Raw genomic sequence first — 27,937 nt, forward strand, 5'->3', positions numbered from 1 at the left:
CCACACCACTCTAGAGAAAGGGCAAGAATGAAAGCAAGGTCACGGTGAATGGTCACTGCTTTCACACTACTGTAAAGTTGACAAACCACAAGTTGAGCCATCACAAAGATCAAAGATTGTCTGTACCACAGACTAGCTGGCTGGCTTACACAACAAAAATTCATTTTCCCGGTGTTGTGGAAAGGCCAAGTGTTCTGGTAGTCCAACATCAAGGTGTTGACACTGTTGGTTTCTCCTAAGGCCTTATGAGTTGGCTTATCAACATTTTCTCCCTGTGTTTAACAATGACCTTGTCTTGTGCATGTATGGGCCTCTGGCATCTCTCTCTCTTTTTCTTTTTCTTTTTTTTTCCCCCCTAAGGACAGCAACCCTATTGCATTAAATCCTGCCCTGCAACCTCATTTAACCTTAATCACTTTTTCAAAGGTCCCCTCTCCAAATACAGTTTCATTGGAGGTAAGAGCAATTCATGAAATTTATATCTACAGTTTTAATTTTTATCTGTATTTATCTTGAAGGCAGAGTGATACAAAGAGAGAGAGAGAATTTTTTTTCATCCATTGGTTCATAGTCTAAATGACTTCAACTGTCATGGCTGGGCCAGGCTGAAGCCACGATCCAGGGACTATATCTCCCATGTGTGTTTCAGGGATAAGGAACTTAAATCATTGTCTTCTGCCTCCCAGGAAGCTGGATGGGAAGCAAAGTTGGGTCTTAATCCTAGAAATTTTGATACGGGGTTCCAAGTGGTGTCTTAACTCATGCTCCACAAAACATGTTCCTCAACAAATAAATTAGAACAGGAATGCAATTCAGTCCATATTGTTTATTTGGCACTTTCTTACTGCTAAGAATTTCTCAGTGCTAAGACATACAAGTGTCTTGAATACTTGAATCTTCCAATCTGGAGAGATGAATGCATTTCACAGGTGTGACTCGGGGGTTTATAGCTGGCCAAGATCACCACCCATGTAGCAAGTGGCAAGGCTGGTATCTGACTCCTGGGAGACCACATCACCAGCAGTCAAAAACAAACTGGGATGTTCATGGAAGTGCTTGGGAAGGTTCCACACCCTCAACACTCACATTCCTTACACACTCACACGGGCTATTGGTTGTAATCCTCTGACCCTTAAGATATAAAAGGGCTTAGGATATTGCCTTCCAGGACAGCATCACCTGGAGAAGCCATAGCAACAGAGACACAGGTGCAGGCAGTGTTGTACGAATGAGGGTTTCAGGGTCCAGTGAGAGTGGTGGAAATCAGTTACCACGCTGTAATGTGGGAGAAGGGCACAGGCTGCAGGCCTGCGATTGAGGTTGATGGGGGAAAGCCTGTAAGGGTTCTGATAAGTGGGAGAGAGTCTGAAGCACTTTCTTCATTCCCTCCATTCCTCATACTCTCACTCCTTTAACATTTATTGAGCTCCTTCTGTTGAGAGCGCTGTCAGCTTCTGGCAGATTTCTGACTCCTAGCAAGGATCTCTTAGGTTATTCTACTGAAAAATGTCTTACTGGAAATAACCGCATCTCCCACTCTTGTCTCTGCAACAAGTGCCCTTGGTAGGAAATGACTGCGGGCACTATCTTGTGTTCAAACACTACTGCTTTTGGCATTGGCTAGGTTGATGACCTATTTATTTCACTTCTGCAACCTGTTTCCTCATACAGAAAATGGACGTATCCATAATGCCTGCCCCACAAAACCTTCAGGAGAAGTAAAGGACACAGTGTAATATTTGTACAAAGATTCCTAGCACAGTGCTTAACATGCACACACACCCCAGGCAGGCATGGCAGCTTCTTCTTGTTTGTCATTGTTTTCCTTAGATGTCATTTTCAAAACACTTGGTCTTGTTTTGGGGAATTCCTAGAAAGCACACAAGAGTTTTCCCAGCTTCCTTGGGGAGGAGGAAGTTGAGGTGGGACACCGGTCCTCCTGCTGTCACCTGACACATTATAGGGAGGCTGTCCAGATCGATCCAGGAAAAATCGGAGATCTTGGGCTTTCCCAGGCAGTTTCCCAACACCTGCATCGTGACACTGTGCTTCTGGAGCTGTAGCTACCGCTCCCCCGCCTGACGACGCCCTTCAACACACGTGACTTCCATTTGGTTAATTGCTCTTTGCCATCAGACGATGGAAAGATTGAAGGCAGGAACTCCCTGGGTCTCATGCCCGGTGTTGCCCCATGCTGCACATAGAGGATGCATTAACATCTGTTGAATGAATGAACTGAGGCAATTCCACAAAGTGCAAAGTAAGACTCAACTTGTTCAGTTTAGAAACAGATTCAGAGCTTACTTAGCTGGGTGTTGAGTGCCATAGTTACAGGCACAGGTGGGATGATGAACCCATATCCATAATTGTTCACTTTGACCTTGGCTCAAAAGTTCAGGACCCGGGGGATGCTGTCTTCCCCTGTGGGCTTCAGCTGAGTGTGGAGGCTCTCATTCTGGAGCCCCTCTGAGGCCAGGCTGCACCCCAGAAAAGGGATGGAGGAAAACACTGTCCCACATTGTGTTTCTCCAGATTTGCCTCACAGCACAAGAAGAGTGCCTACTGCAGAAACTCAGGCATCAACAACTGGATCCCACCCCGGCCTAGTTTCTCCTCCTACTTCCCTCCCTTGGTTGTTCAAGCATCTTCTGGAGAGGGCGCTGATGTCACAGGGGGCTGTGAACAGCAGCAGACAGGTTGGGATAACAGTCACTATGTGTTGTGCTTTCTTACATTATCTTCAAGGCAATCTCTTGAAGCAAGCACCCATGTGACCAACCTCCTTGCTATCCATGAGAAATTGAGGACAAAAAAGGGATAAAAACTCGCCCAAGGTCACTCAGCGGTTACACGGCAAATCTGGGGCTTGTGCTGAAACCCCCACACTCAGCTACTTTCTCCGGGTTGTGGTGAGCCAAGCAGTTCCCCAGGCATCCCCACAGAGAGCCTCTGGGGCCAGAATAGGACTGGCTTGGCATTTCCTTGCCCCAAGCATCATATAAACAAAGCATACTAGACAGACATTTCAAAGGACGCTTGCTTTACATGGAGAAGGCCGCCATAACTGTCTGTAGATGTATCCACTTCAGAAATAAAGAATCACGAGATGAGCATTTGGGAAACAGAGAGAAGTGGGTTTGAAAACAGAATATATGGTCTTGAGCAAATCATCCAAGCTCTGTAAGTCTCCGTACAGTTGAGAAGACATGAAATGATCAACCGAGACAGTGTCCGGAGGTCCTGCAGGTCTCATTCAGCCCCCTCCATCACTCTGTATCTGGGAATAAAGGGCAGTGGGGTCAGCTGCGGGGCTGGGGCAGAGATCGGATGCCTCCCCAGCACCTCACACCCAGCCCGGCCCCAGACTCAGAAGCGCTAATCCCATGCTCATTACCACTTCTGTCATCTCTTGGCTATTTTCTGGGGTCAAATTCCTAGCTTCATTCCTCCCCAAATTAATAGGCGCAATGCAGGTCACAAGTCATGGGCAGCAATGGAAAGCTCTTAGTTCTTCCAGAATGAGAGTAGAAGCTAAGCCAAACAAAATAGAATCCTTCTAAAGGCATAGGACAAAAGCCAAAAGCCTGAAATTCAACATCATGGAGTTCAAGTTTCTGAAGCATGAGCAATCTGCATGATTTTTCATTTTTACTTTCAGAATCTTAAACCATAAAACAAAAGAAGAATGTAATGGTCCTAAAAGAATTAAGGCACATTCTTTAAAAAAAGAAAAGAAGTGTCCAAAACTATTTTGGGAATGAGTCAAGCATAAAGTAGAAGAAAAAAGAGTAAAAAAAAATTAATATTATATCTCGAAACTAAGCCCAACTTGAAGGTAATGCCTCTTAGAGCACTGTCCATGTGGGAAAAGAAGATCAAGTTCCTCCTGGGTCCTGACCCCTGCCTTCCATCTGGCCCAATCCCTGCAGTGGGGTTACAGTCATCTGGGCGGGAGTAAACCAGAGACAGAAGCTGTGTCAGTACCCACCCTGTGTGTGTGTGCGTGTGTGTGTGTGAGAGAGAGAGAGAGAGAAAGAGAGAGAGAGAGAGAGAGAGAGAGAGAGAGAGAGAGAGAGAGAGAGACTGTCTTTCAAATAAATAAGTAAATCTTCAAAAAAAGAATCAGGTCAAGCATTTGGCACAGCAGTTAAGACACCACTTGAAAAACCTGCATCCCATTTGGCAATGCCTGGTTTGAATTCCAGCTTCCTGCTTAAGCACCCTTTGACGCAGCAGATGACAGCTTGGGTTCTTGAGTCCTTACCGCACATGTAGCAGGCATGATTTGTGTCTGGGATCCTGGCTTCAGCCTGCCCTAACCCTGGGTTTTTTTCTTTTTAAGATTTATTTATTTAGGCAGATTAGATTTACAGACAGAAAGATCTTCCATCCACTGGTTTTCTCCCCAAATGGCCACAATGGCTGGAGCCCATAATCCAAGGCTGGAAGCCAGGAGCTTCATCTCGGTCTCCTAGCGGGTACAGGGTCCCAAGACTTTGGGGCCATCCTCTGCTGCTTTCCCAGGCCACAAGCAGGGAGCTGGATGGAAAGTGGAGCAGCCAGGATATGAACTGACACCCATACGGCATCCTGCTGTTTGCAAGGTGAAAACGCAGCCATTGAGCCATTGCGCTGGGCCCCAACCCTGGATTTTGCAGGCATTGGGGGAATGAACCAGCAGATGAGGATTTCCAATGAAACAAACAAAAAAAGAATAGAAATTAAAATTTATTTTAAAAATCCTGGGCTCCCTTGATTCTATATACTTTTTATTTAAACCTCATGCTCTACCTTTTGGTTAACCTTACTTGTGTTTTGTGTCCGCTTTAGCAGAATTCGGCCTCCTGGAGCTCACTGATTAGTTTGCAGAACAATGCACATGGGGCCTGCTCTGTTCTCCACTGTGAACACTTCTCTAAGTGGAATCCCCGAGCGTTTGGGACAGCTTTCAGTGAGTGCAGAGGTCCCCAAGGGAATGGCAGGACATTAATGGTTTCCAGCCTGACAAACTCAAGTAGCACTTCCTAGCAAGGATGATGAAATGGTCCACTGTGTTTCTGAGCAACTCCCAAAAAGGCTATTCTGCCAGGAGCTGCTATCCACAGCATCTAATTGGGATTCTGGGCTCAAAGCAATGACAAGCCCTCACCCTCCTGCTTTCTCTGGGTTCCGCTCCGATGACACTTGCTCCACTAATTTTTCCTTCCTTCTTTGGAAGGTTCCGTAGGCATCTAGGAATAGTCACAAGTGACATTTATCTATTCACCAGCCGCAGGGTTGTGGCGCACGATAAAGTAGGAGGCAATGAGCTTTCCGGTTTTTCTGCCTCTATAGCTCTACCTTCCAAGTAAAATAAATTTTTTTTAAATCCCACCCCAGATCAATTAAACCAAAATGTCTAGGAAGATGACCCAGGCATGAGGTGTTCTTTTACATTCCCGAAGTGATTCCAAAGTGGATCTAAATTCGAGAATTATACTGTAAAACACACGTATTGATGTTTCACTGTACATACGTAGAAAAAAAGTCTTTTCAAGGTGGGCATTGTGGCACAACAAGCTAAGCCACCACTTGTGACGCCAGCATTCCGTATCAGAGCAGTAGACTTTGGCTGCTCTGCTCCCATGCACGTTCCCACTGATACACTCGGGAAGGTGACAGGTGGTGGCCTAAGGCTTGCACCTGGCCACCCATGTATGTGGCCACCAGGATGGAGTTCCTGACTCCTGGCTCATGCCTGGACCAGACCTGGCTGTGCAGTCATTCACAGAGTAAACCTGCTTCTCCCTATTCCTCTCAGCCTTTCAAACAAATAAATATTTACAAAAACTTATTTTCCATTGTAATCTTCAATATTTTCCTTTCAGTACTGAAAATATGGAAGAAATTTTTTAACTAGAATCATATCATTTTCACTACCTGCTGCATTTACAACTGCATTCATGCCTCCATTGTATGATCATCCTTTAGGAAGGTCAGATTTTGCCATTAAATTGATTTATCCTAGACCATGAGGAATGTTTGGCAAAGAAGGGGTTAAGATAATAACCAGTCTAGCTGCATGTTGGGAGTTGTAGTACAACCCTGATGCCTAGCCAGGGAGGCGCTATTGGCTGCCAAAGCAACACAGCGTAGACCACATTCCACAGACCTATGAGAAAGGTAACGTACAGCAACATTTAATGCTGCTGACGTCAGAGTCAGGATACCTGGATGAGGTTCCGGCATCCACTCTGCTTTTGGCAGCTGTGCTAAACTTTCCTTGGAGGAACCCTCCCTCTCCTATCACATCCCTTTAAATGGCATCACCAGTTAAAGTGCCCTGCTTTCTCACAGAGAACGGGCAGGCATCTGGCCCAGGCTCAGCCCACCAAACTGCATTCTTGGGGGAATAAATAAGGGATGAGAATTGGTTGGACTGAAATTTATAAGAAAAAAAATGAAATTCTACCATTTGCAGCAAACGGATGCAACTGAATCTGGAAAGACAACCACTGCACATTCTCTTTTACATGTGGGAAATTAAATTTTAAAACCAAATCAAAAAGAAAATAAATGCCTGTGTGTGTATCAGTATTGCTGCAAGTATGGCTTTGTAAAACGTTATTTTGTGTATTTGTTCAATCAGTGATTAAGAATGTCAAGGATCTGTGATTAATTTGAAATTTACTGTATGTGGTAAAATGGCCATTTTTTCAACTCAACTACTGTTCATAGGCATGATGTGTATATCCACTAGACTAGAGTCTTTTTGCCTTGTACTTGTTAGATTTCTTTTCTGGTGTAATAAGCCTTTTTACTCTGACAAAAATTTACAAAATCTCACAAACTGATGAAAAAGAAAGAAATGGAAGGCGGATGGGAGGGAGGAAAGGGATGAGGAAGGGAATATCACTGTGTTCCTAGGATTGTCTATACATGACACTGAATATGCTAAAAACTAATGTTACGATAAAAAAGGACATTGGAAAAAGGTACCATTTGGTCAGGATTCATCTGTGGACACTGTCCATTTGCTGCAACCACCTGGTGACCCTGCTCTCCTGAGTTCCTCCATTCCTAAGTCTTGGCTTATCCTTCCTTGGATTCCGGAGTCATTCCATCACCATGACAACAGTTCCTTTTAAACTTATCTTGGCACAATTTGTCACGTAAAGGCTCCTAAGGGACAGCCACGCCTAAGTAATATTTACTTGAAAGCAGAGTTACAGAGAAGGGGGCAGTGGGGAGCAGGGAGAGAGAGAAAGGGACAGTTTTTCATCTGCTGGTTCATATCTTAAATGGCCACAACTCTCAGCCCTGGACCACATGGAAACCAAGAACCAGGAGCTTCTTCCAGGTCTCCCATGTTGATACAGGGACCCAGGCATTTGGGCCATCCTCTACTGCTTTCCCAAGTGCATTAGCAGGAAGTTGGGTCTGAAGTAGAGCAGCCAGGACTTGAATTGTTGCCCATGTGGGTTGCTGGCACTGCGGGTAGTGGCTTTACCCACTACATCATGACACCAGCCCCGCCCCCCAAGTAATCTTAAAAATCTGGTCCTTTGCTGTTTGTCCTTCCCACTATATTCTATGGAACTGCCAATAGGCGAGTGCTTTCTTTGTGACGTATCTTCCACATGCATGATTACTAATCCTAACATCAACACAAAGATGACATTCGCAAGTCTGCTTAATCAATGAGGCAAAAAAAGACACAGAGAAGCCAAACAGCTTGCCCAGGCACAATAATATTCTGATAAGTAACAACAGAAACAACAGTACAACAGATCTATTCGCTGCTGCCAATCCACAGTTACTGGAGTCAAGGTCCCTGTGTCCCTGATATTTCAGACTTCTTGGGAAGGTGAAGATCTTCAGCACCTTCCAACGTATTTGCCTTTCTTTGTTTATTTTTCCAAGGTTGAGGCTTATAAATTAATAATAAGAAACAGTTACATTACAAGCAGGTATGCACGCACACACTAGAAGAATGAAAATAAAGGTGACACAGAGCAACAGCATACTCATAGGGCACTTCATTTCATTTAAAATGGTTTCATTTTTTGTATAAGAAAGATTTATTACATTTATCTGAAAGGCAGTTACAGACAGAGAAGGAAAAAGAGAGGGAGATCTTGTATCCACTCCTCAAATGCTGCAATGAGGACTGGGCCATGAACCTAGAACTTCCAGCCTCTCACCTGGGCACAGGTCTAGGCACTTGTCGTGTTCCATCGCTCTCCCAGGCAGGTCAGCAGGGAGCTGAGTGTGAAGTGGAGCAGCCAGCACTTGAACCAGGGTCCATATGGCACGCCGGCATTGCAGGTGGTAGCGTTACCCACTAAGCCACAATGTGGATTCCTGAACAGTTTCATTTTCAAAGTTGTACTTGCACCCACTACACTGACTTCCTGTCACACATTTGCATTTGACCATCAACTTCACACACCCTGTTCCAAGGGTGGGTGCACGCCCTAGCAGGCAAAGTTAGGATGCTGGCTACAATGCCAGACCTATAGTTCCTGGTTTCTATTCTTAGTTCTGGCTCCTGACTCCAGCTTGTACCTGATGCAGACCTTAGGAGGCAACAGTGATGGCTCACAGCTTTGGGTTCCTGCCACCTGTTAGCGTTCCTAGCTCCTGGCTTTACCCTGGTCTAGCTCTAGCCATTGTGGGCATCTAGGAGTGAGCCAGTAGGTGGGAGCTGTATTTCTGTCTCTTTGCTTGTCAAACAAATAAAAAAAAGTATTTTAAAACCCTGATTTACTGAGAAAGCTGCCTAAAATGACGCTAATTTGCATGCCTGTGTGTTTGTAAAAGGAGGTAAGGCCAAGCTTGATCTTTTTAGCCTTGTAATAATGATTTGTTTACTTACACAGTGTGTGTTTCCTAGGCCACACCGGCCTGCAGGAGAAACACTGGAGTCAGAACCGCGGCACGGGCTGTTCCTCTCATTCTGCTTTCAATGACTTCTGCAGAACCATCAGTGCCTTCTCCGCCAGGCCTTGCTTCCCAGTGTCCTCACAGTGCTTCAAATATTCCCCTACACTCCTCAGATTACTTTCCTACTGCCCTGATTCCCAGCTGGGAGCACAGGATGGTCCCTCTGAGCTCTGCTGGGCTGTCACTGCCACATGGCCACCAAGGCTGCGAAAAAGAATTCCGAAGACTTTGCCGATGTCTGAGCCTGGGGTCAGCATGGGGACACTGTTTGGCACATCTTCACAGCAAATCCTGAAGCCACCAGGGTGCGTAGTGTGTCCTGAAAGAGACACACACGCAGTGCAATGGTACCCAATGATCAGAGAACTTGCTTTGTATAGAGATGTCAGTCTAGACTTTCTGAGTCCCCCCTTCATTTGTTGATGGCCAAGGGCAGGCAGTGGTCTGAGAGAAATCTCCATCCTGTATTTACAACCTTCCTTTTCTTATTTTGATTCTTGGACTGATCACTGGTGCTCTCACTTTTACCGTGACTGGCGAGCTCCCTCTTTCTCAAGAGGCCACCTGCTTCTTCTGATGGCTAGGCTCTTGGCAATACCAAGCCACCAGCCTGCTTCCTAAAGTGGACATAGACTCTAGCTAACCTCATTTCTATTTGAGAATGCTGCTTTCCAGGCACCGGGAGTCACACATTCAGAATTCAAGTCCTGTTGGAACCACCATGACAGTGAGGAGGAGGAGGAGTGAAGGGGGGAGAAGGAAGAGGAGACATCTTTCGCATGTGTCAGACCCCATGCCAAACACTTCACACCCATTCTTTCACTTCCTTCTCTCAACAAGTCTATGTGCTATGTACCGTTACCATCCTCACTTTACAGAGGAGAAAATGGGGGGTTAGCAGGCAAGCTAGGCTTGCGGTGACTTGGCTGGCAGGGTGCAGAGCCAGTCCTAGCTGTTGCACAGCTGCTGCTACAAGCTCAGCCAAGCCTCCCAGCACTCCTGGGCCTCCTTCCAGCTCAGCTTCCGTGCTTTCTGGGCTGCTCTCCCGAGGCCCTGACCATTATCCACAGGTGTACTGCCAAAGCTTATCTAAAGGTTTCCATGTTGACGCAATGCTCTCAGTCCCCACCCTCCCACATCTCAATCTGTGTGTGCTCCCTGGGCTTCCCAGCCTCTGCCTCCTCTCCTGGCCTCTTAAGAGCACCACACAACAACCTGCCCTTGCCTCCTACACCCTCTCCTCAGAACCATTCCCAGAGCCACAAGCAAGTTTCTGGTCCCCAAAAAGAGGCCAGCACCCCACATGACATGGTTAAACTTTGGCCTGACCTTAGTGGGTGTTTTGACTGAATAAAGAATTCAAGTCTGGGCTTTGAATGCCATAGAGCAATAAAAAGTTACTGTCTTTCCAGAATGGCCATTGTAATCTGACCTGAACATCCAGTCCATCCATCCTGCCCTCTGCCCCCTCCCCCTGAGAAATTCCCCCCTGAAAAATTTTCCACTGACAAACTGAATTATGGTTCAACTGTGGCCAGATTTCTTACCCTTATCCATTTGCCCTCTCAGCTTTACCAAGTTAAGACTGAAAGAGAGGGGCCAGTGCTATGTGCAGGTTAAGCTACCATCTGCAATGCCAACTTCCCATACCAAACGCTCCACTTCTGATCCATTTCCTTGCAAATGTGCCTGGGAAAACAGTAGAATGTGGCCTGACTGCTTGGGACCCTGCACTCATAGGGGAGACCCTGCTAGAGTTCCCAGCTTCAGCCTCGTGTAGGCTGGCTGTTGTAGCCATTTGGGAAATGAACCAGCAGACAGCAGATTTCTCTCTCTCTCTCCTCTTCCTTTCAGGGAAATAAAATAGAACTTTTTTTAAAAAAAAAGATTTGTTTATTTTTATCTGAAAGACTTTTACAAAGAAAGGAGAGACAGAGAGAGAGGTTTTCCATCCACTAGTTCACTCCCCAAATGGCTGCAGTGGTCAGAGCTGAGATGATCTGAAGCTAGGAGTCAGGAGCCTCTTCTGGTTCTCCTATATGTGCCATTGCCGCTGCTTTCCCAGGCCATAAACAGAAAGCTGCATCAGAAGTGGAGCACCCAGTGCTCTGCCTCCCTTCCAGCTTGCTACTTGTGGCCTGGGAAAGCAGCAGAGGACGGCCTAAAGCCTTGGGACTCCTGTGCGGGACCCCTGGAAGATGATGAACCTGCCACCATGACACCCCAACAAATCTTTTTCAAAGTATGTTTACTAAAAAAATAAGAGTCCTAGACTGCTCACTCTTCTCTGACTTGTGTCTACATAGCACACAGCTAAGGGCTGATCAAACAATTTGAATCTGGGGCACACATCTCATATCCACGTGCCCGGTTCAAGACCCATTCCACTCCCAGTCCTAACTTCTTGCTAGTGTGTGCCCAAGAAGGCAGAAGGAGATGCCTCAAGTAGCTTTTGCCTCCTAGCTTTTGCCTGGCCTACCATCAGCCACTGCAGGCTTTTAGGGGAGTTAACCAGCAAATTAGAGGACTCTGTCTCTCACTTTTTCTCTTTTTAAATAAATTTCTTTTTATTTGAAAGTAATCTTCATAATTTGATATATCTGAAAGTGCAGTGGAGGGTATGCATTATTCTATTGGACAGTACTGCTCACTGTGACCAGGTATCTGCCACGGTGTCTCCCACGCAGGGTGACGGCTCTGCCACTGATTGTACCACCTCTACGTACCTCAGTTTCCCCATTTGTAATGTGCAAGGATTGGATCCAAGATCTCTGAGGTCCCCAAAACTTGTCAGAGTTTTTATCCTGAAAACACAAGATGCATTGTTTACAATTCAGACAATTCAGGCAGTAGCTACTTGAGTGAAGAGGATCCCCGGTAAAATTCTTACCCCCTCATTCTTTTATGGAGCAAGTCTGCACTGTGCACTTGAAGCAGAATCTCATTTACAAGCGTCTGCCTTGCAGCCAGCATTCAGTGATATTTTCACTGTTTGAAGTGAGGCTTGACACAGGTCACAGTCCATCATCACCAGCACGGCCTCCCTGCTCCTTGGAGTCCTTGCCAGCAAGGGAGTCATGGAACCTGTTTTAAACCTGCAAAATACATTCACAACCCTTTGGAAACTGGCCTGGTGTTAGCAACTTACAAGTCGTTTGGAAACACAAAGTAGTGAGAGGACTGCTTGGCCTGAACCTTGGCTAAGGTACCCCTTGCTCCCCACATTGAGGGCCAGCCTCTGTGCCTGCTCTTCCCCCACCTGGTACATGCTCACCAGTTTCCTGTGTCATCCCTCCCTGTAGGGGGACTCAGGTTGCCCCCTGCTGCTTCAGGGCATTGTCCCCTGACTTTTCTTGACCAAGCCATGGCTCTGTGTTACATCACCAAGATGCCAATTGCAATTCCCTTGGACAGGTATGTGGCTACTCCGCACAGCACTCTGTGCACCTTGCTGGTCCCTTGCATGCTAGACTCCATCCAGGTGCTGGGTTCCTTGCAGTATCTCCACCTTCCTGGAAATTATAGTCTTCTTGGGTATGCAGACTATCATGAAATAAGGAAGGAACATGACTCCCACTGACTTGTCCTCACAGAGCTGAATAGAGAATCAGACCCAGGCGAAGGTTAAGTATGAGGCCTGGTGTCAGAAACACAGGGTAGATGGCAATGTACCAAGTTCCAGAACTGGAGGAGTTTGTGTTATATGCACACATTTGCCCAAACAACCCTAAAATGTTCATCCAAAGAAGCAGGAGGAAATGAGGCTGGCTCAGGGGGCTGGCCAGCTAAGCCTCTGCCTATAGCAGTAGCATCTCATATAGGCACCGGTTTCAGTCTTGGATGCTCCACTTCTGATCCAGATCTCTGTTTATAACCTGGAAAAGCAGTGGAGGAAGGCTTAAAACTTTGTGTTCCTGCGCTCACATAGGAGACCCAGAAGAAGCTCCTGACTCCTGGCTTCAGACCAGCTTCACCATTGCAACCATTGGGGAGAGTGAACTAGTAGATCTCTCTCTCTCTCTCTAACTGTACCTTTCCAATAAAAATAAATAGAAAGTAGGAAGAGGAGCATAACCGGCTCTCATCCCTGCCTGGCTGTGCCCCTTCAAGGCTGGCCTCCTTCAGCAAGGACCAGTGTCTGCCACTCTAAGGGTCTTTTCATCCTCCTAGACTAGATCAGTCCCACTGCAAGATCAGGGCCTCTTGGTTTTTGCTTCTCTGAACGCATCTCCTTTTCCAAGCATGCAGCCTCCTTCCAAACACCGTCTCAGTCATGTCCCCACACCTCCATCCCAGCCTCTGTCATTCTATTAACATCCAGAATAATCACAGCCCATCACCAGCTCACCTCTCACAGACAAGGGAGCAGGCTCAGCTAGTTCACAGCACAACTGGGACCTCAGAGCCAGACCTCCAGTTCTCAGTCCACCACTTTCCCCACTATCTCCCAGCCCCTGGAGGCGAAGGCAGGCCCTCTTCAGAGCCCCTGGAAGCCGAGGTTGGCTGTCTCCTGCTGGCAGGGCATTCCTTCCAGCCTTGGGTGTGGCTGCCAAAGAGGAGAGGACGAGGAGGGGGCGGGCACCTGGAGGGGCTCAGCATCTCTCATTTCCTCCCTCCCCATGCAAGGAAGAGATGGATTACACGTAGGGGAGGGAGAGGATTATGACAATCAATAATTCGTGTCAGCTGATAAGTGTCAGGAGTGTATTCACTCACAGGCAGTCCCTGACAGTCACATTCTCCATGTGTTCCTGTTTCATTTTTTCAACGATGGCATCAGCCAGGTGGACTCAGCAAGCAATCCCGAGGTTTCAGCCAAATGCTTCGGAGAGTTTCATTGAACTTCATTTTTGCAGTAGGGGCTGGCTCTGATGCTAGTTTTCCTTCCTAGGTTGTTTGCTACTCGGAAAGCAAATTCCCAGAGGTTTCTGCGATTGCCGACATCCAATGCAAGAAGACTGCTCCCACCCACCCACCCACCCACTCACTAATAAGACATAATGCCGTCCTATTTTTGGTAACAATGAAAGGGCCTCCCGGTGCAAGCAGCGAGCTGTTTATCTTCTGTTACATCACTTTGCCTTCGAAGGCTGGTCTGGGCTCAGTGTTTTCGTGGTGATGCAAGCCGGCTCACTCTCACTTCAGCCGTTGGATCCCTCCCATCCCACAGCACCTCACAGGTCTCTTCCCCCGAGCAGTGCATTGCTGGAGCGAGGAGCAGCTCACGAATCAGCTCCAGGTCCCCGTTTTGAAAAAAGCAGAGAGACCCAGAGGCAGCGCAAAAGGGTGGACTCCAATGTGACCTGGTCGTAGAGCAAGACAATCACCCTCCGAATTCCAGAAGCCCTGTTCATGTTTTGGGAGCTTTTTTCGGCTGCATGGAATCAGAAAGAAGCCAGAGGATGGGAAATGCCTGCATCCCCCTGAAAAGAATTGCTTATTTCCTCTGTCTCTTATCTGCGCTTTTGCTGACTGAGGGGAAGAAGCCAGCGAAGCCAAAATGCCCTGCCGTGTGCACTTGTACCAAAGATAATGCTTTATGTGAGAATGCCAGATCCATTCCACGCACCGTTCCTCCTGATGTTATCTCATTGTAAGGCCCGTAAGCATTTTGATATCTAATTTACGATTGAAAGATTCCAGCTGGTGTATTTGGGGCTTTGTATGGCTTGGTGGAAGGGCATGGAGAGAGAGAGAGAGAGAGAGAGAGAGGGAGAGAGAGATTCCTCCTGCACGCTTGGCCATTTGGCAGAGCTAACATTCTGCTGCATTTAGGAATTTTTTTTTTATTATTATTTATTACCTGCTGCTGAACACGCTTCAGAGACTGCCCCTCCCCCCAAGCCCCCGAACATTATCATAGGAAACCTGTGGCAGATTCGTCTCTCCCCTTCCTCGGGGAGGGAGCAGTATCTTACTTCATAAAATAGTGCCAACATAGTGACTGTTATGCTAAACCGGATTAACATAAGGTTTGTTCTCTCTGTGTGTGTGTCTCTTTGTGTGTGTCTGTCTGTTTTGTTTCTTTTTTGTTTTCTTTCAGATCCTTTGTGAGATCTGGTTTTACTGAAATCTCAGAAGGGAGTTTTTTATTCACACCATCGCTGCAGCTCTTGTGAGAAACATTTATATCATGACTATTTTTAATATGGCATGTATTCGGATAAGCCCTCTAGGAAAGCGATCTCAATATTCCTTTCTGTCAAATGTGATTCTGTGGCCGAAAGGAAAGAGGGTGGCAGGAAAGTGAGAGGGAGATGGGTTTGCTTGCGACTTCACCCCAACGGTGCAGGTTGATTCTTGCAATGGTAAATTGACTAACCTGTTATGCTGTCTGCGTGAAGGGCTATTTGTGAAGTTGTTGAAATATTGCAACCAAGATCGCAACGCTACTCAACTCTTTTACTTTCATTTTTAACTTGGGAACTTTGGTTATTTCACCCTGGAGTTTCAGAACTAGTCAATACAGAGCTCGGCTAACAAATGCACTCAAGATGTTGTCTCCGGGGACTGGAGGCAGGCTGCTACTCTGTATGATTTACCATGAGGTAGGGCAGCAACGTGATTCTTTCTAGGTAATTCTTTAAAACACTAATTCTCAAGGGATGCTTTTCTGATCTCATCTAATTTATAACTAGTCCCTATGATCAGGAGGTAAAGAAAATATTAACATAGAAAGGCGGCAGGCATTACTCTTTGCTCTCTGTTTAAAGCTGACCACAGAAGAGTCACATATTCCACATTCGCCTGAAAATGTTCTGAAAGATAATATTTGATGAAGAAATGAGATCTCGTCACAGGTGTAATGGAACAGGGCTCTTGTTCTCAGATGTGTAAGGTTCGGCAGCTGGGGCTCCGGTTCTCAGAGCGGTATCATGTGGGGCTGACGGAGCTCTATGGGCCCAGGTCTCAGACAGACGTAGGGTGCCAGGGACTGCCAGGCAACTGGGCTCCACTTGACTGTGATGGAGGACCCCCGATTATGCTTGTTTGGTTTTCTGTTTCTTGCCTTCTGGCCATTTTGGCTGTTTGAGATTACGGATGCATAGTCGAACAGCATGGGACAGAAACTGGAGAGGCTGTTGTTTAAATCTTATCCCACTAACCACACATGAAAACCTACATAGTCTTGTGCAAATTACTAATCTGACTGAGCCTCAGTCTACTTATCTGTAAAGTGGGACTGACAAAACATGCCTTTTCTCCAAATTTCTTGGAGATAAATCAGGTGTAGGCAGATGCAACATGGTGTCCAGTATGGCAAATGCTGTAACATTTTATAAGTGGCAGGATTTTAAATGTTTACCAATAGTTAAAAAGCTCAGTTACTCAATCTGTTGCTTTGCCTACATGAAATCCCAGAATAGGTTTGACTATTTCCCTGAATTCACAAACTTGATCAGGTGTTTTGACATTATATAACCGTGTTGGCTCATGTCCTTCCACTAGCTAACACCTTCAAGTGATGAACAGTTCCTGCATCATTCCTATGGAGGATATCTGTTTGACTGATTGGCCACTGGGGTGATTAGGAGATGTGTTAGCACATCAAACAAATCCCCAAAAGAAAACTCATCCACACAGAAAAGGGCAAAGTTTTAAAGGCTGGGATCTTTCCACAGGATAAGAATTTGCTGATTCTGGGAATGTGGCAAAATGTGCTTATGCTCTTCATTTGTTAAATAATAAATGGCTCTCGTTTAAAAGGCATTGCTTTGATGTGCTGAGACACCCCACTCCCCTAGGACAGTGATACAGAACAGTCCTTCAAATTTGAGAAGCCACAGTCACACAACTACTCAGACACTAGATGGACATTGGCTGGGACACAGAAAGTCTGGATAGATCAACCACAGGGGTTACCACATCTCCACTTTGTGCTTTGGGTGGGCCCGGCCACAGCAAGCACAGATGCAGAGCCGTGTTATAGAAATAGTTCCCGGCTGCTGCAGGATAATGTGATTACACACATTTAGAATACTGAGGGAAGCCAAGGGATTGGTTTTTAAATAGCCCACACCGAGTATGTGCTATGCCCATGTCCCATGCTCTGAGTTCCTATGGAACATTCCAACCCTTCTAAAAGCAGCTTAAGTTTCAGAAATAACCAAAGGGCAAGTAATTCTTGCCCTATGTGACCTTAGTTATATTACTCACGTTGGCTAACCTCTGTGCATACACATCTATGCCAGGCTGATCTGCAAAATGGTCAGGGCTCCAAGTTTGGAGGCTCCAGGACACTGTTCCTGAGGACTTTGCTCTCGTCCTTCCTGCCCAGTGCTCTCTGCTTCTTTCCCTGCTCTTACCTAAGCAGGAAGTGGATGAGAGGGCTCTGAATGTGAACTGTGTCGTCATAAGAGCAGGTGTGCGGAGGCATGGATTAGTTCAGAAAGAGTTCTGCTGTGGGATGGGGTCGTCAGTGGCCTGGAAGCCCTGCATGGGCTGCCAAACTCCCACTGGGACTCCAACATGAATGGGCCTGCCTTCGGCCACCCCCTGAGGCCTGCAGGACACCAGCCATGACTTAGGGTTTGCAAAAAAAGTTCCAGCAGCATTTGTAACCATGGACTTTTAAACTGACCCATCCTATCCCAACAAGAGACCTTTCAGAGTCCGTTGTGCATGGTTGGTACATGAAGACAGTAGTTTCTTCCTGTTACTGACAGCAGATTGCCTGACTCTAATAATTCATCTGGGGCCCTGCCTGCTTTTTCAGACCTTCTATAGGGGCAGGATGAGCGATACTTTGGGAAATCTTAGCCTGGAATACCGAAGAAAACAGATGCTGCCCAAGACCTAGGAGTTACCTGCTGTGTTTGGGAAAAGGTCATGGTTGGCAGGCTGTGTTGGCAAATAAGATAAACCAAAGACAGAGAGAAAATAAAATGATCTGGTGAGAGCTCACTGGATTAGTGGTACACAATAGGTTTTAAATCTCATTGAGGGTTTTAAACAACAAGAAGAAAACCTTTCTTAAGCAAGTTATTTGTGTTTTCTGAAGGACCAGTTTTGTGAAACACAGCCAAGGAGAACAGTTATGTGTTCGAGTTTGCTGTAGTGGTAGGGAGTGGTGCTTTTAATGAATGCAATCTAGAGGGAGGCATTTTCACACAGGACAGCCCTGATTCCTTCTCTGCTATAGAGGGAGACCCCCGCGACACAGGCTCATGGCGTGAATGAGATTGAAATTTCAGAGGAGAATTTGTGCCTTCATCACTATTGACTTACAACATATTTTAATGAACTCAACCACTACGATTCCTAGAATTCCTTTTGCTGGGAGTGAATTCCAGGGCTTTTTTTTTTTTTTGTATCATGCTGGAAAAGCAAAATCTAAACCCACAATTATATGTTAGAACTCAATATGACAAGAAATCAAATTATATTTACTCCAAGGAGAGTTGGTCTTGTTTGAAATACAGAATTGAATTTTCCAGGAGAAAGCAGTATATTAAAAAAAAAATCCACCATCAACATAGAAATACATAGTCCATAAGAAATGAAAACCTGTGGGAGCTGGCATGGCACAGCCAGTCACGCTGCTACCTGTGACACCAGCATCCCACAGGAGCACCAGTTCAAGCCCTAGTTGTTTTGCTTCCAATCCAGCTTCCTGCTAATGTACCCAGAAAGGCAACAGAGGAAGGCTGAGGAACCTGGGTCCCTGCCATGCATGTGGGACACCTGGATAGAGTTCCACGCTCCTGCCTTTTGCCTCGCCCAGTCCCAGCTGTTGTGGCCCTTTGGGGGAATAAACCAGCAGATGAAAAATCTCCCTCTCTTTCTCTCTGTAAATCAGCCTTTCAAGTAAACAAATAACATTTAAAGAAAGAAAACTAAAAATGAATAGCATGAATGAGAGAAATAGTATATCATCTTTACTGAAGCTGTAACATTTAGCCATTTAAAAAAAATACTACTTTTCAGGAAAAAAATGTCCAGAGCCTACACTATGTCACTGTCCTTTTCACTTTTTCCTATTCTTCCTTACATTACAAGAAAAAAATAACAATCTTCACAGACTATTCAAGCCAGGTCTATTAGCTCGGAGGGCACTTAGAGGGATTATTAACTGGTCATAGACAAGCAAGTTCTGATTTGTGTTCACCTGATGTCCACACAATGGGTAAAGAACTTTAAAAGTGCGTTTCCTTGGCTCTTTACCATTTTTCCAGTGACACATAGATCTGCTTTTTAACTTTTTAGCGAAGTCATTCAAACAAATGTTTTCTCTGAAAGTATATATTTCATCCTTTCAGTTATTCCATTTTCAGGGTCATTGCCCCTTCTCCCTTGCTGTTTGCTTTCAGTTGGACAAATCTGCCAGCATCTGTGTCTGCCCCTGCTCTGCGCCCAGCTCTGTGCTCAGCCCTGAGGCTCCCCTCCTCCTGAGGTGTGGGTAGGCTGCTACTGCAGATGCTGCAGCCCCACTCGCCCCATTTCCAGTTCCCATTCCACCTGTCTCCATTCCTGCTATATTCTCCTGAAACACAGCACTCCGTGGCACACCTGGGCTTGGAACCCTTTAATGGTATCTCAAAAATGGGAAGTTTTTTAACACCTGGTTGGAGATTATAGCATTTGGTTCTTTCCTGCTTGCTTAGAGCTATAACAAGCAAATAAGAGTATCAAGGATGACATGAACTTTTTTCTCTGTGTGTCCATATCTCATTCTCTCTCTGTCCCTCTCTCTCTCTCTCTCTCTCCTCTCTCTTTCTACACAAACACACACACACATCCTCCATCCAGTGTGTCCTCCCAGATTCTGTAGACTTCACTGGTCTCTCCAGGATTGTGTGCTTTTAATGAGGGTTGTTTTCACTATTTGTGGTGGGCAATGCTGTCCACCATAGAGGATCAGAAAGAAGCCATGGTTCTGGGGCAGAACCTGGGAATTAAGCCCAGATGATCTTCCCCATAGACAAGCATTTTGGCACTTCCTTCCATGCTTCCACTGATTTCAAACTCTTTTGTTCCTAGCTGTCATGGTCATGTTCACACTCTTGGGCTTGGCACACTCTATGTAATTTCACATACAGCAATGGTATAGAGGTCTGGGAAGTGACCTGAGCCAAAGAAATATGAAGAAAGATTTGCTGTTGAAGTTACAGCTTCAAGCTTTTCCAACAGAGATTTGAGCATGATAGTGAGAAAGCCTCTAAGCTTTCTTTCCCTCCTGTCCCTTGACTGCTCTGAACTCCCCTGGCACATCCTGGCTTTCTGGTTGGCCTCCCAGGTTCTTAGATTGAAGGCAGACACTGTCCAGTCTCTCTTCTATGAAGTATAAAATTCTGTTTTGTCCAGTTTGATAGGACATCTAAAGAAAAATGTTAGTGAAGCATTAGCCAGGCAGAAAATGTTCATAAACAGAAAGATAATATCCATCTTGACATATTTGTATCTGCTTAGCTAAAACAGATGTCTGTGTGTTATCTAGTTGCAAGCAGTAATAAAACACATCATTTCAGCAAACACAGGTTGGGGTTCTGCTGGTGGTAGACACAGTGTTGGGCTCTATGAGGCACACAAACACAAGCGACCTGTTGTACTTCCCCACCCCGATGTGGCATCTCTGCACTGGTTATGGCTTATAAGAAGGTAAATTATGCTGTGTCTGTCTTTGAATGTATTTTGAGAAGCTTTCTCTTCATGTTCAAAATAGGACCCAGTTGGTCAGGGATGATGGCGATGCCTGCCAGTGTCGATCCCATGGCTAACATGAGCCTCACAGTGATTTCTGGGGCTTTCCCACATCAGCCAGGCTATCAGAAGAGCTGACCCTGGGGAGCTAGCAAAGAGCAAAAAGCACAAGGTTTGTGGTGAGACCAGTGTGGATTCAAATCTCTACTCTTTTGCTTCCTAATGTTTTAGGGCAAGTTCAATCAAGCTTTCCTATCTCTATGTGCAGAATGTAGAAAACCCACAGTAACCATTACATGGGATTACAGGATGGATTAAAGGAAACAATGTATGAAAAATTCTTGGCACAGGTCCTGTCACTGGATAAACATTAGCTTTTATTATAGAATCTGAAAAATTCACTTGAATTTCAACTACTGTAACATCAGATTAGCATCTGATTGTATAGTCTTGGTTTACCTACAACCCTGGTTTTAAAATTTTGTGGTTCTGCAACAGGTCTGTATCTGAACCTGCTGAGAAAACTTTCTTTCAAGGACTTCTTCTGGGAAGCATGAACTATTTACCTTTCAAAAAAAAAAGTAATCTTTTCAGACACTCCTAATGAATAAAACAACTGGTACCACATTTTGTAAACATGTCAGATTTTGTTTAAAATCATTAGTGCTGGTTATATTCAGATGAGTGGATAGAATGAAAATGGAACTGAACTGGAGTTCAGGACACAGAAGTGGAAAATCTAGTTTGACTACCCAGGGGCCGTGTAACCTTGACCAGGTCATGAAATATCATTAGACCCTAGATGTTGTATGCATAAAATACTAGAGATAAACTAAAGTATAGCTTTCAAACTCAAATGCTAATATGGATTGGGGTAAGGACATAAATGAAGGAAGTAACTGAGTAACTTATACACATCAATAGGGAGTGGTGGTGACTAGGGTAACCCAGAGAAGCAATGTCGTGACATCCTCAGCTCGATTGACTTGTTGATGACAAGGAGCCAGCATCTTCCTAATGTTGAGAAGATGGCAGATTTTAAGTAGACTAATATCAGTTGACATTTCAAAATCTTCACATTCAATTACAGAAACTCTGTTGTGTTCCAGTCTACAATAGAGTTAATGTAATCTGATATAATACAGAAAATGGCCTTGTTAAAGAAATGGACTATTTTATTAATTCTAACAAGCAAGTAAGTTAGATTGCTAATTGAAATAAATCGAAATGAAATTGAAAAAATGAAATAAATTGAAAAAGCCTCATTACATGCAATTGGCTATTTATTATTAAAAATTATTAAAATTATTAAAATAATACAGTAATTTTCAATCTCCCAAAGAGGTCTAAAGAGACCTTACCAGGCCCTTCGCATGGTAGCTGATGTTTCAGTATGCTTCCCTTAGGGCAAGGATTGTAAATTAAATGTTGGATTCACTTGTCCAGCTCAATGGCAGGTGTTTGTATAAAATGTAATTAAAAAAAAGGGCAGTGACTCTTTTAAAATATATATGAACAGGATAAAATGTGTAAGTGCAAATAACTCTGGACCTACCAAAAATGTCTTGTGCTTCTACGGCTGAAGATTTTTGGGCCTTTCTTCAAGAATGGTTCTCACTGTCAGTTTACAACCTTGCAATAAAACCAGGCAAGGTTTTGCTCAGGTCATCCATCAGTTCTGTACTGTCTGTGGCTAAGGACTTTGTAGCTCCCAATGTTTTTACTTCATCATCACAATAATCTTCTGAGAAAGTCATGGTTCTTTCCATGTTATACATGAAAAACAGTTCTAGAAGTTAGGCACCCTCCTCAATGCCACATCCCTGTTAAGTAGCAGAGATGAAGCTAAACCCTCATCCTCACTTTTAACTACTTCTGCTTATTCCTCTCTGAATGTGAATCATTGGGCTTGACTTTGCATCGTTTTGTTCCCAAAATCAAATCGAAAATCAAACCTCTTAAAGGGTCAACCTTTGCCATTAAAGAGGATAGTCAAGGGGAATGTGTCCTGGTTCCTGGAGACAATAGCTGAAAGTGAATTTCAAAAGTGCTTTGAAAGAGTGGCAGCATTGCTGGCAAGAACATCAAGTTCCCCTAGGTTTCAACTCTCATTTGTATGTGTAAGTACTGGTCTCCTTGCTTAAAAAAAGAGAAATACAGACAAAGCAGGAGAACAGAAAGAGGAGGAAACTGTCTTATTTATTTTAAAGTTACACCTGACTCTGAAGTTTTGAAAAATCGTGTCCCGTGGAGCAGTTGTCCTGAAAGAAAAAGAGTTCTGTGCTCAACTTCAGGAAAACGCATGTATGCTTTGTCCCTGGTTGACTAGTCACAATGCACCATGACACAGAAACATTTTCAGAATTATTTAAAGTTGTTTCACCTTTTCTTTTCCATCATCCCACAGAATCCTGGTTCTATAGAACCCACCTGAGTATGTGTGCATGTGTCATTCATTGTATCTTTTCCTTTAGTTATTTGTATCTCACTTTGGCCTAGAGAGGCTCGGGATGCGGATCAGAGGCAGGTGGGAAGAACACCACACTAATGGATACATTAAGCCAACTGTTTCCATGTAAGGACCAACTTGGGAAGATTTTGCTAGTATGTACTTGTTAGTGTAATGCTGGGGCTCAGGCCTCTCCACCAGGCTGTCCACGTGGTCTGGCAGCTTGGCACATACCTCTTTTTAGGGATGTTCCGGTATTGGCCCCTTCTTTTTGGAGGAAGTAAGATGACCACTTGCAGCCCAGTCAGCCTGAGAGAGAATCCTCAGAGTACTGGGAGCAAGTTTCTTCGCAGCTGTTTTTCACATGGCTAAATCAGCATTTCCCTGAGTATGCTCCATGGGCAATGATTAAAGTATTCCATTATCAATAAGCTTTGGAATTGCTTGTAAAGGATCTCCATTTACTTAGGAGAGATTCACATGGAAAAGACTGACCCACTTTTTCTAAATTTATCTCCACATTGTGGTTTCTTTTTTGGGGGTGTGTGTGTGAGCTTCCCTGATGTTCTTGTGTTCTAGAGAATACACTCTGGGATATCCTGGGCAAGGCTGTCCTAGGTTTGCAGCAGATCCTGGGCAGAGTCGATAGAACTACAAAGAGGAAGCTGGTTTTGCTTAAGGCCATAAGTGAGTCCCACTGAAGACCAGGCCTACGCTTGGAACTCCAGCTCAAAATATCTTCTCTGTCTGTATGCTTTACATGAAGAATACAAGACTTATGTTATTGTGCTCATTTGAAAATGAAAGTGAGATACTGAGCTGGCTGCTATAGATGAGATTTGGCAGAGAATAGGAAATTAGACAGCATTTAAGTCCCTTCTCTTTGGTTTGCAGGACCAGGAGATAAGTGATGATTTTATAGAACCAAGAAGAGGGTGGAGTGTTCACTATTTGTGCCAATTTTTAAAATGCAAAACTTTGTACTGGAGGAAGAATAATGCATCATAAAATGAAGCACTGGGGTCTCAGTCTTCACCAGTGTGCATGCCGAGGGCTTCCCAGCAAATGTTAAACTTACATGTAATCCTAGCTCCGCCACTGACAAAAGACATGGCCTTGATCAATTCACTTACCCTCTGCCAGCCTCAGTTTCCTCAGTGGTAAAAAGGGGAGTTAGACTACATACCTCTCTGGAGTATCCTCCCACTCCTGAATTTATGTGGAGCCAAACTGAGGCTCTGCTCAGTCAACGCCGATTGCAGAGGTGGTAGTCTACTTAAGGATCTACTGAATTACACTGAAAATGTTTTTCAAGGATGAGAGTCAAAAATAACTGTCAAGTGTACTTGTGTGATACTTCCCACTTTAATGCCTTCCTGTCTTAAGAGCTTATTTTAAAATATTCAAATGTGAATTATTCACATGGTACATGTACTTAGAATGTGTGCATTTAACTACCATGAATCATCAGCCTATTATTAATTATCACTTAACCAGCTTTGTTCTTTTGGATAGATAATATTAGGCACAACTAGAAGAACTGAATCATTTATGCAAAGTCAGCTCCATACAAGTTGGCAAGCCCTTTGAGCTGTGCCCCCTTATCTTCCAACAGATGTAGCCTGTGTGTTTCGCATTCTCAAAGAGTTCATGGAACTATGAGAAGTACTAGGCATGAATTTCACAAGTTTTTGCACCAAAATAAATTTATCTTTAAATTTCACGTTCTATGACCTTTTTGAGGTGCCTTCCACATATTTATCCATCTACACACAAAGCCTTATACATTTGGAAGTATGCACACTACATGGCTGCCTGTTATCCTGGACAATGGCCATCCAAGTCATCATGGACTGGTGACACCCTTCCTGGGTCTAAGTTTCCCTAAGCAGTAAAACTGAGCTCCTTTGCTGGGTCAGAGTCCTTCCAGCTCTTACATTCTCCGCTGTGTTCTTCGCTTAGCTATTTCTTGGTTGAAGCACTGGAGACATGGTTCCTATACATTATGTCACATAATTCTTAGAATCCTCCAAGAAGTCTTTTTGTTATTCTGAGTCCTATTTCAACAGCTGATGAAACAGATTCAAGTACTTAATGCATTGAGTGCACTAACAAGCAGCAGCTACCGGCCTGGAAACCCAATTCTCTGGTCTCTATCCACTCAGTGTAGTCTCAAATGACAGCCTGGTACTGGCTGCTCATTCTCCAAGGTGATGCTCACAGGAAAGGTTATTGGATGGCAAAGCTCCCTACATCATAGTCATGGGAACATGCTCTGGGCTAGAAGATGGAATAGACGCCACTCATGGGCAAAGTAACAATTCTGATGCCAGTCAAGTTGTTGCAAGTGACTGGAGGGAATTAGAAGTGTCATTGGATCCAAGGGACTTGGCCTAAGGCCAGATAAACAGTCTGGCTTGAGGCATTGGGAGATTTTCTCAGTAGGGGTCACCTTCTGGCCACCATTAGCCATCTGCACCACAGCTTCCCTGCTCCATCCCCAACCCCTCAAGCCTACTCTTGCATGAATGAAGACTGCAACGCTGCTTAGCATAAACTTTTGTATCTTTAGACCTTAAAAAGATCTCAAAAGAGATCTCTATTGCAGCCCCTCACTCAACAACCCAGGGAGAAGTGAAGTGCATACTCAAAACCACACAGAAGATTTATTGCCAAATGGGCATCAAGACTCGGGCTTCATGGTTCTCCCTTCAGTGTGCTGCTCCCCTGGCCCCTGACAGCAACTTGAAGCCAATGCAAAAGATTGCATCAGCAGCATTTTCCAGCCTAGATCTCTCACTCTGATGCAACTGCCTCAATTGCACCTGGAGCAGGACTTAGCCCCTTGTAACCACATCTGCCTCCTTCAATCACCTGCCCCTTCATTCATCTCTTTGAGGCTGACCCTAGTCTCCCTCCCAATTGGAGCTCCATACTAATTCTGTCATCCATTTTTGTGTTCCTTTTGAATTCAGTTCTGCCAGTCCTTGGTTTCAGTCCAGTCAGGTTTCCTCTAACATCTCAATGGTCTCGGTGCTAAGGTGTTGTTGCTGATGAAGAGGTATGACTCACCCTACAGGCAGCTGGAAGGAGGAACTGGAGCTTGGGACTGGCACATGTCTCACAGGTCATGTCCTCTGATTATATTAATAATAAAATTATGGGACCCGGTGGCGTGGCCTAGCAGCTGAGGTCCTCACCTTGAACGCGCCGGGATCCCATATGGGCACCAGTTCTAATCCCGACAGCTCCATTTCCCATCCAGCTCCCTGCTTGTGGCCTGGGAAAGCAGTCGAGGACGGCCCAAAGTCTTGGGACCCTGCACCCGTGTGGGAGACTCAGAAGAGGTTCCTGGTTCCTGGCTTCGGATTGGCACAGCACTGGCCATTGCAGCCACTTGGGGAGTGAATCATCGGACGGAAGATCTTTCTCTCTGTCTCTCCTCTCTGTAAATCTGACTTTGTAATAAAAATGAATAAATCTTTAAAATAATAATAATAATAAAATTATGAACTGATTTTTTAAAAAATCATCAAAAGGAAATCTCAAAATTCTTTCAAATTCCTGTTGAATTTGTTAGAGCTGTATTATTGAAAAATTGTCATGAAGTTTTCATGATAAAATAAGTCACTGAAAGGACCCCAAATGATATAAAATTATTTTCTCGATTTTTATATGAATATATTATATATATGAATATATACATAAATATAGTACATATTATGAACATCAGAGAATTGAGTAGTATGACTACGGTGATCTTTATTTTATTCTTTAGCTTTTCTGTGTCTTCCAGATTTATTACTTGTACACAGAATACGCCAAGCTGCATTCAAAACTGGAAACTTTTTACATGTTAAATGTAGAGATTGATAATGATCTTGGTGTCACTTGGAGGCTGCTTGCATTGATAAACTTTTTAAAAGAAGTTATTATTTAATCATTATGCCATTGTATGACCTGAGTCTATACTCAGAGGTCACTGGACCTTAGGACCTTGGCAGAAGCCTCTGGCTTCAGTTGTCCCTTCTGTCAAACATGACGTCTGCTCTGCCACATCCACAGCATTGTTCCAAACACCAGTAAGAAGCTCTGGGCAAAAGGATATGCTATGTGGGCTCTTGTGAAAGCAATAATGTCATCTAAAGAATGAGCTAGTGCTTCCCTGGAATTACCTGCCAGTCTGCACTCTTTCTAAATATCTCTCCTGCAAGAAAATAAACACCTCCTTGGTCACAGAGGAAACAAACCTGAGAGAGGAGAGAGCATATATTCTATCCCCTGGTCCATTCTCCCAAATGCTTGTAGCAGTCAAGCCTGGGCCATGAGATCAGAACTTTAACCAGGCCTCCCACATGGATAGCAGACTCTCAAGCACTTGAGCCTCATTTGCTACTGAGCTGGGACTAGAACCAGCACTGTGTTGTGGGATTCAACTGTCTCCAGTGGCTGTTTAACACACTGTACCCCTAAGGAGTTTTACAATAGTCCAGGCCACATTTCTATGTATGGAATTTAACCAACATCCTTTAGGATGGAAATCCAATACCAGTATGTCAAAAAGTCTGTGAAAATTGAATTAAAACATACGTTTATTTAGGCACAAATATATTAAATCCATGTATACAAGGAGTCTTCAGAAAGGTCATAGAAAATGTATATTATGAAAAACCTCATGGATTTGAAATGTAAGCTAAAAAAAATACAAAAGGTGTAATACCATGGATAACCCACTCAGCTATATTTAGAATGCTAGTGCAATTTTACATATCTCATCCATAGGAACTATGAATTTAGAATGAAAGGATTATGGTGTTCCAGAGATATTTTTTAGCTTTTGTAAACATTTTTTGAGGTATAGAATACATAAAGGCATTCATATCTCAAGTATTTATCCCAACTTCTTACAAAGTGAATAGCGTT

At 44.5% G+C, this 27,937-nt stretch overlaps 1 protein-coding gene across 1 annotated transcript in view; it reads left to right on the forward strand.

Annotated features, from left to right (window-relative positions):
• The first annotated feature begins 14,026 nt into the window (after positions 1-14,026).
• LGI1 (leucine rich glioma inactivated 1) overlaps positions 14,027-27,937 on the forward strand; it is a 34,385-nt gene continuing 20,474 nt past the window's right edge. Inside the window, exons 1-2 of the mRNA XM_004580055.4 lie at positions 14,027-14,518; positions 14,969-15,040. Coding sequence (XP_004580112.2) covers positions 14,304-14,518; positions 14,969-15,040 — 287 coding nt within the window. The 5' untranslated portion in view covers positions 14,027-14,303. The remainder of the gene's footprint in view (positions 14,519-14,968; positions 15,041-27,937) is intronic.

This window comes from Ochotona princeps, chromosome 13 (genome assembly GCF_030435755.1).
Source record: "Ochotona princeps isolate mOchPri1 chromosome 13, mOchPri1.hap1, whole genome shotgun sequence".
Lineage (NCBI taxonomy): Eukaryota > Metazoa > Chordata > Mammalia > Lagomorpha > Ochotonidae > Ochotona > Ochotona princeps.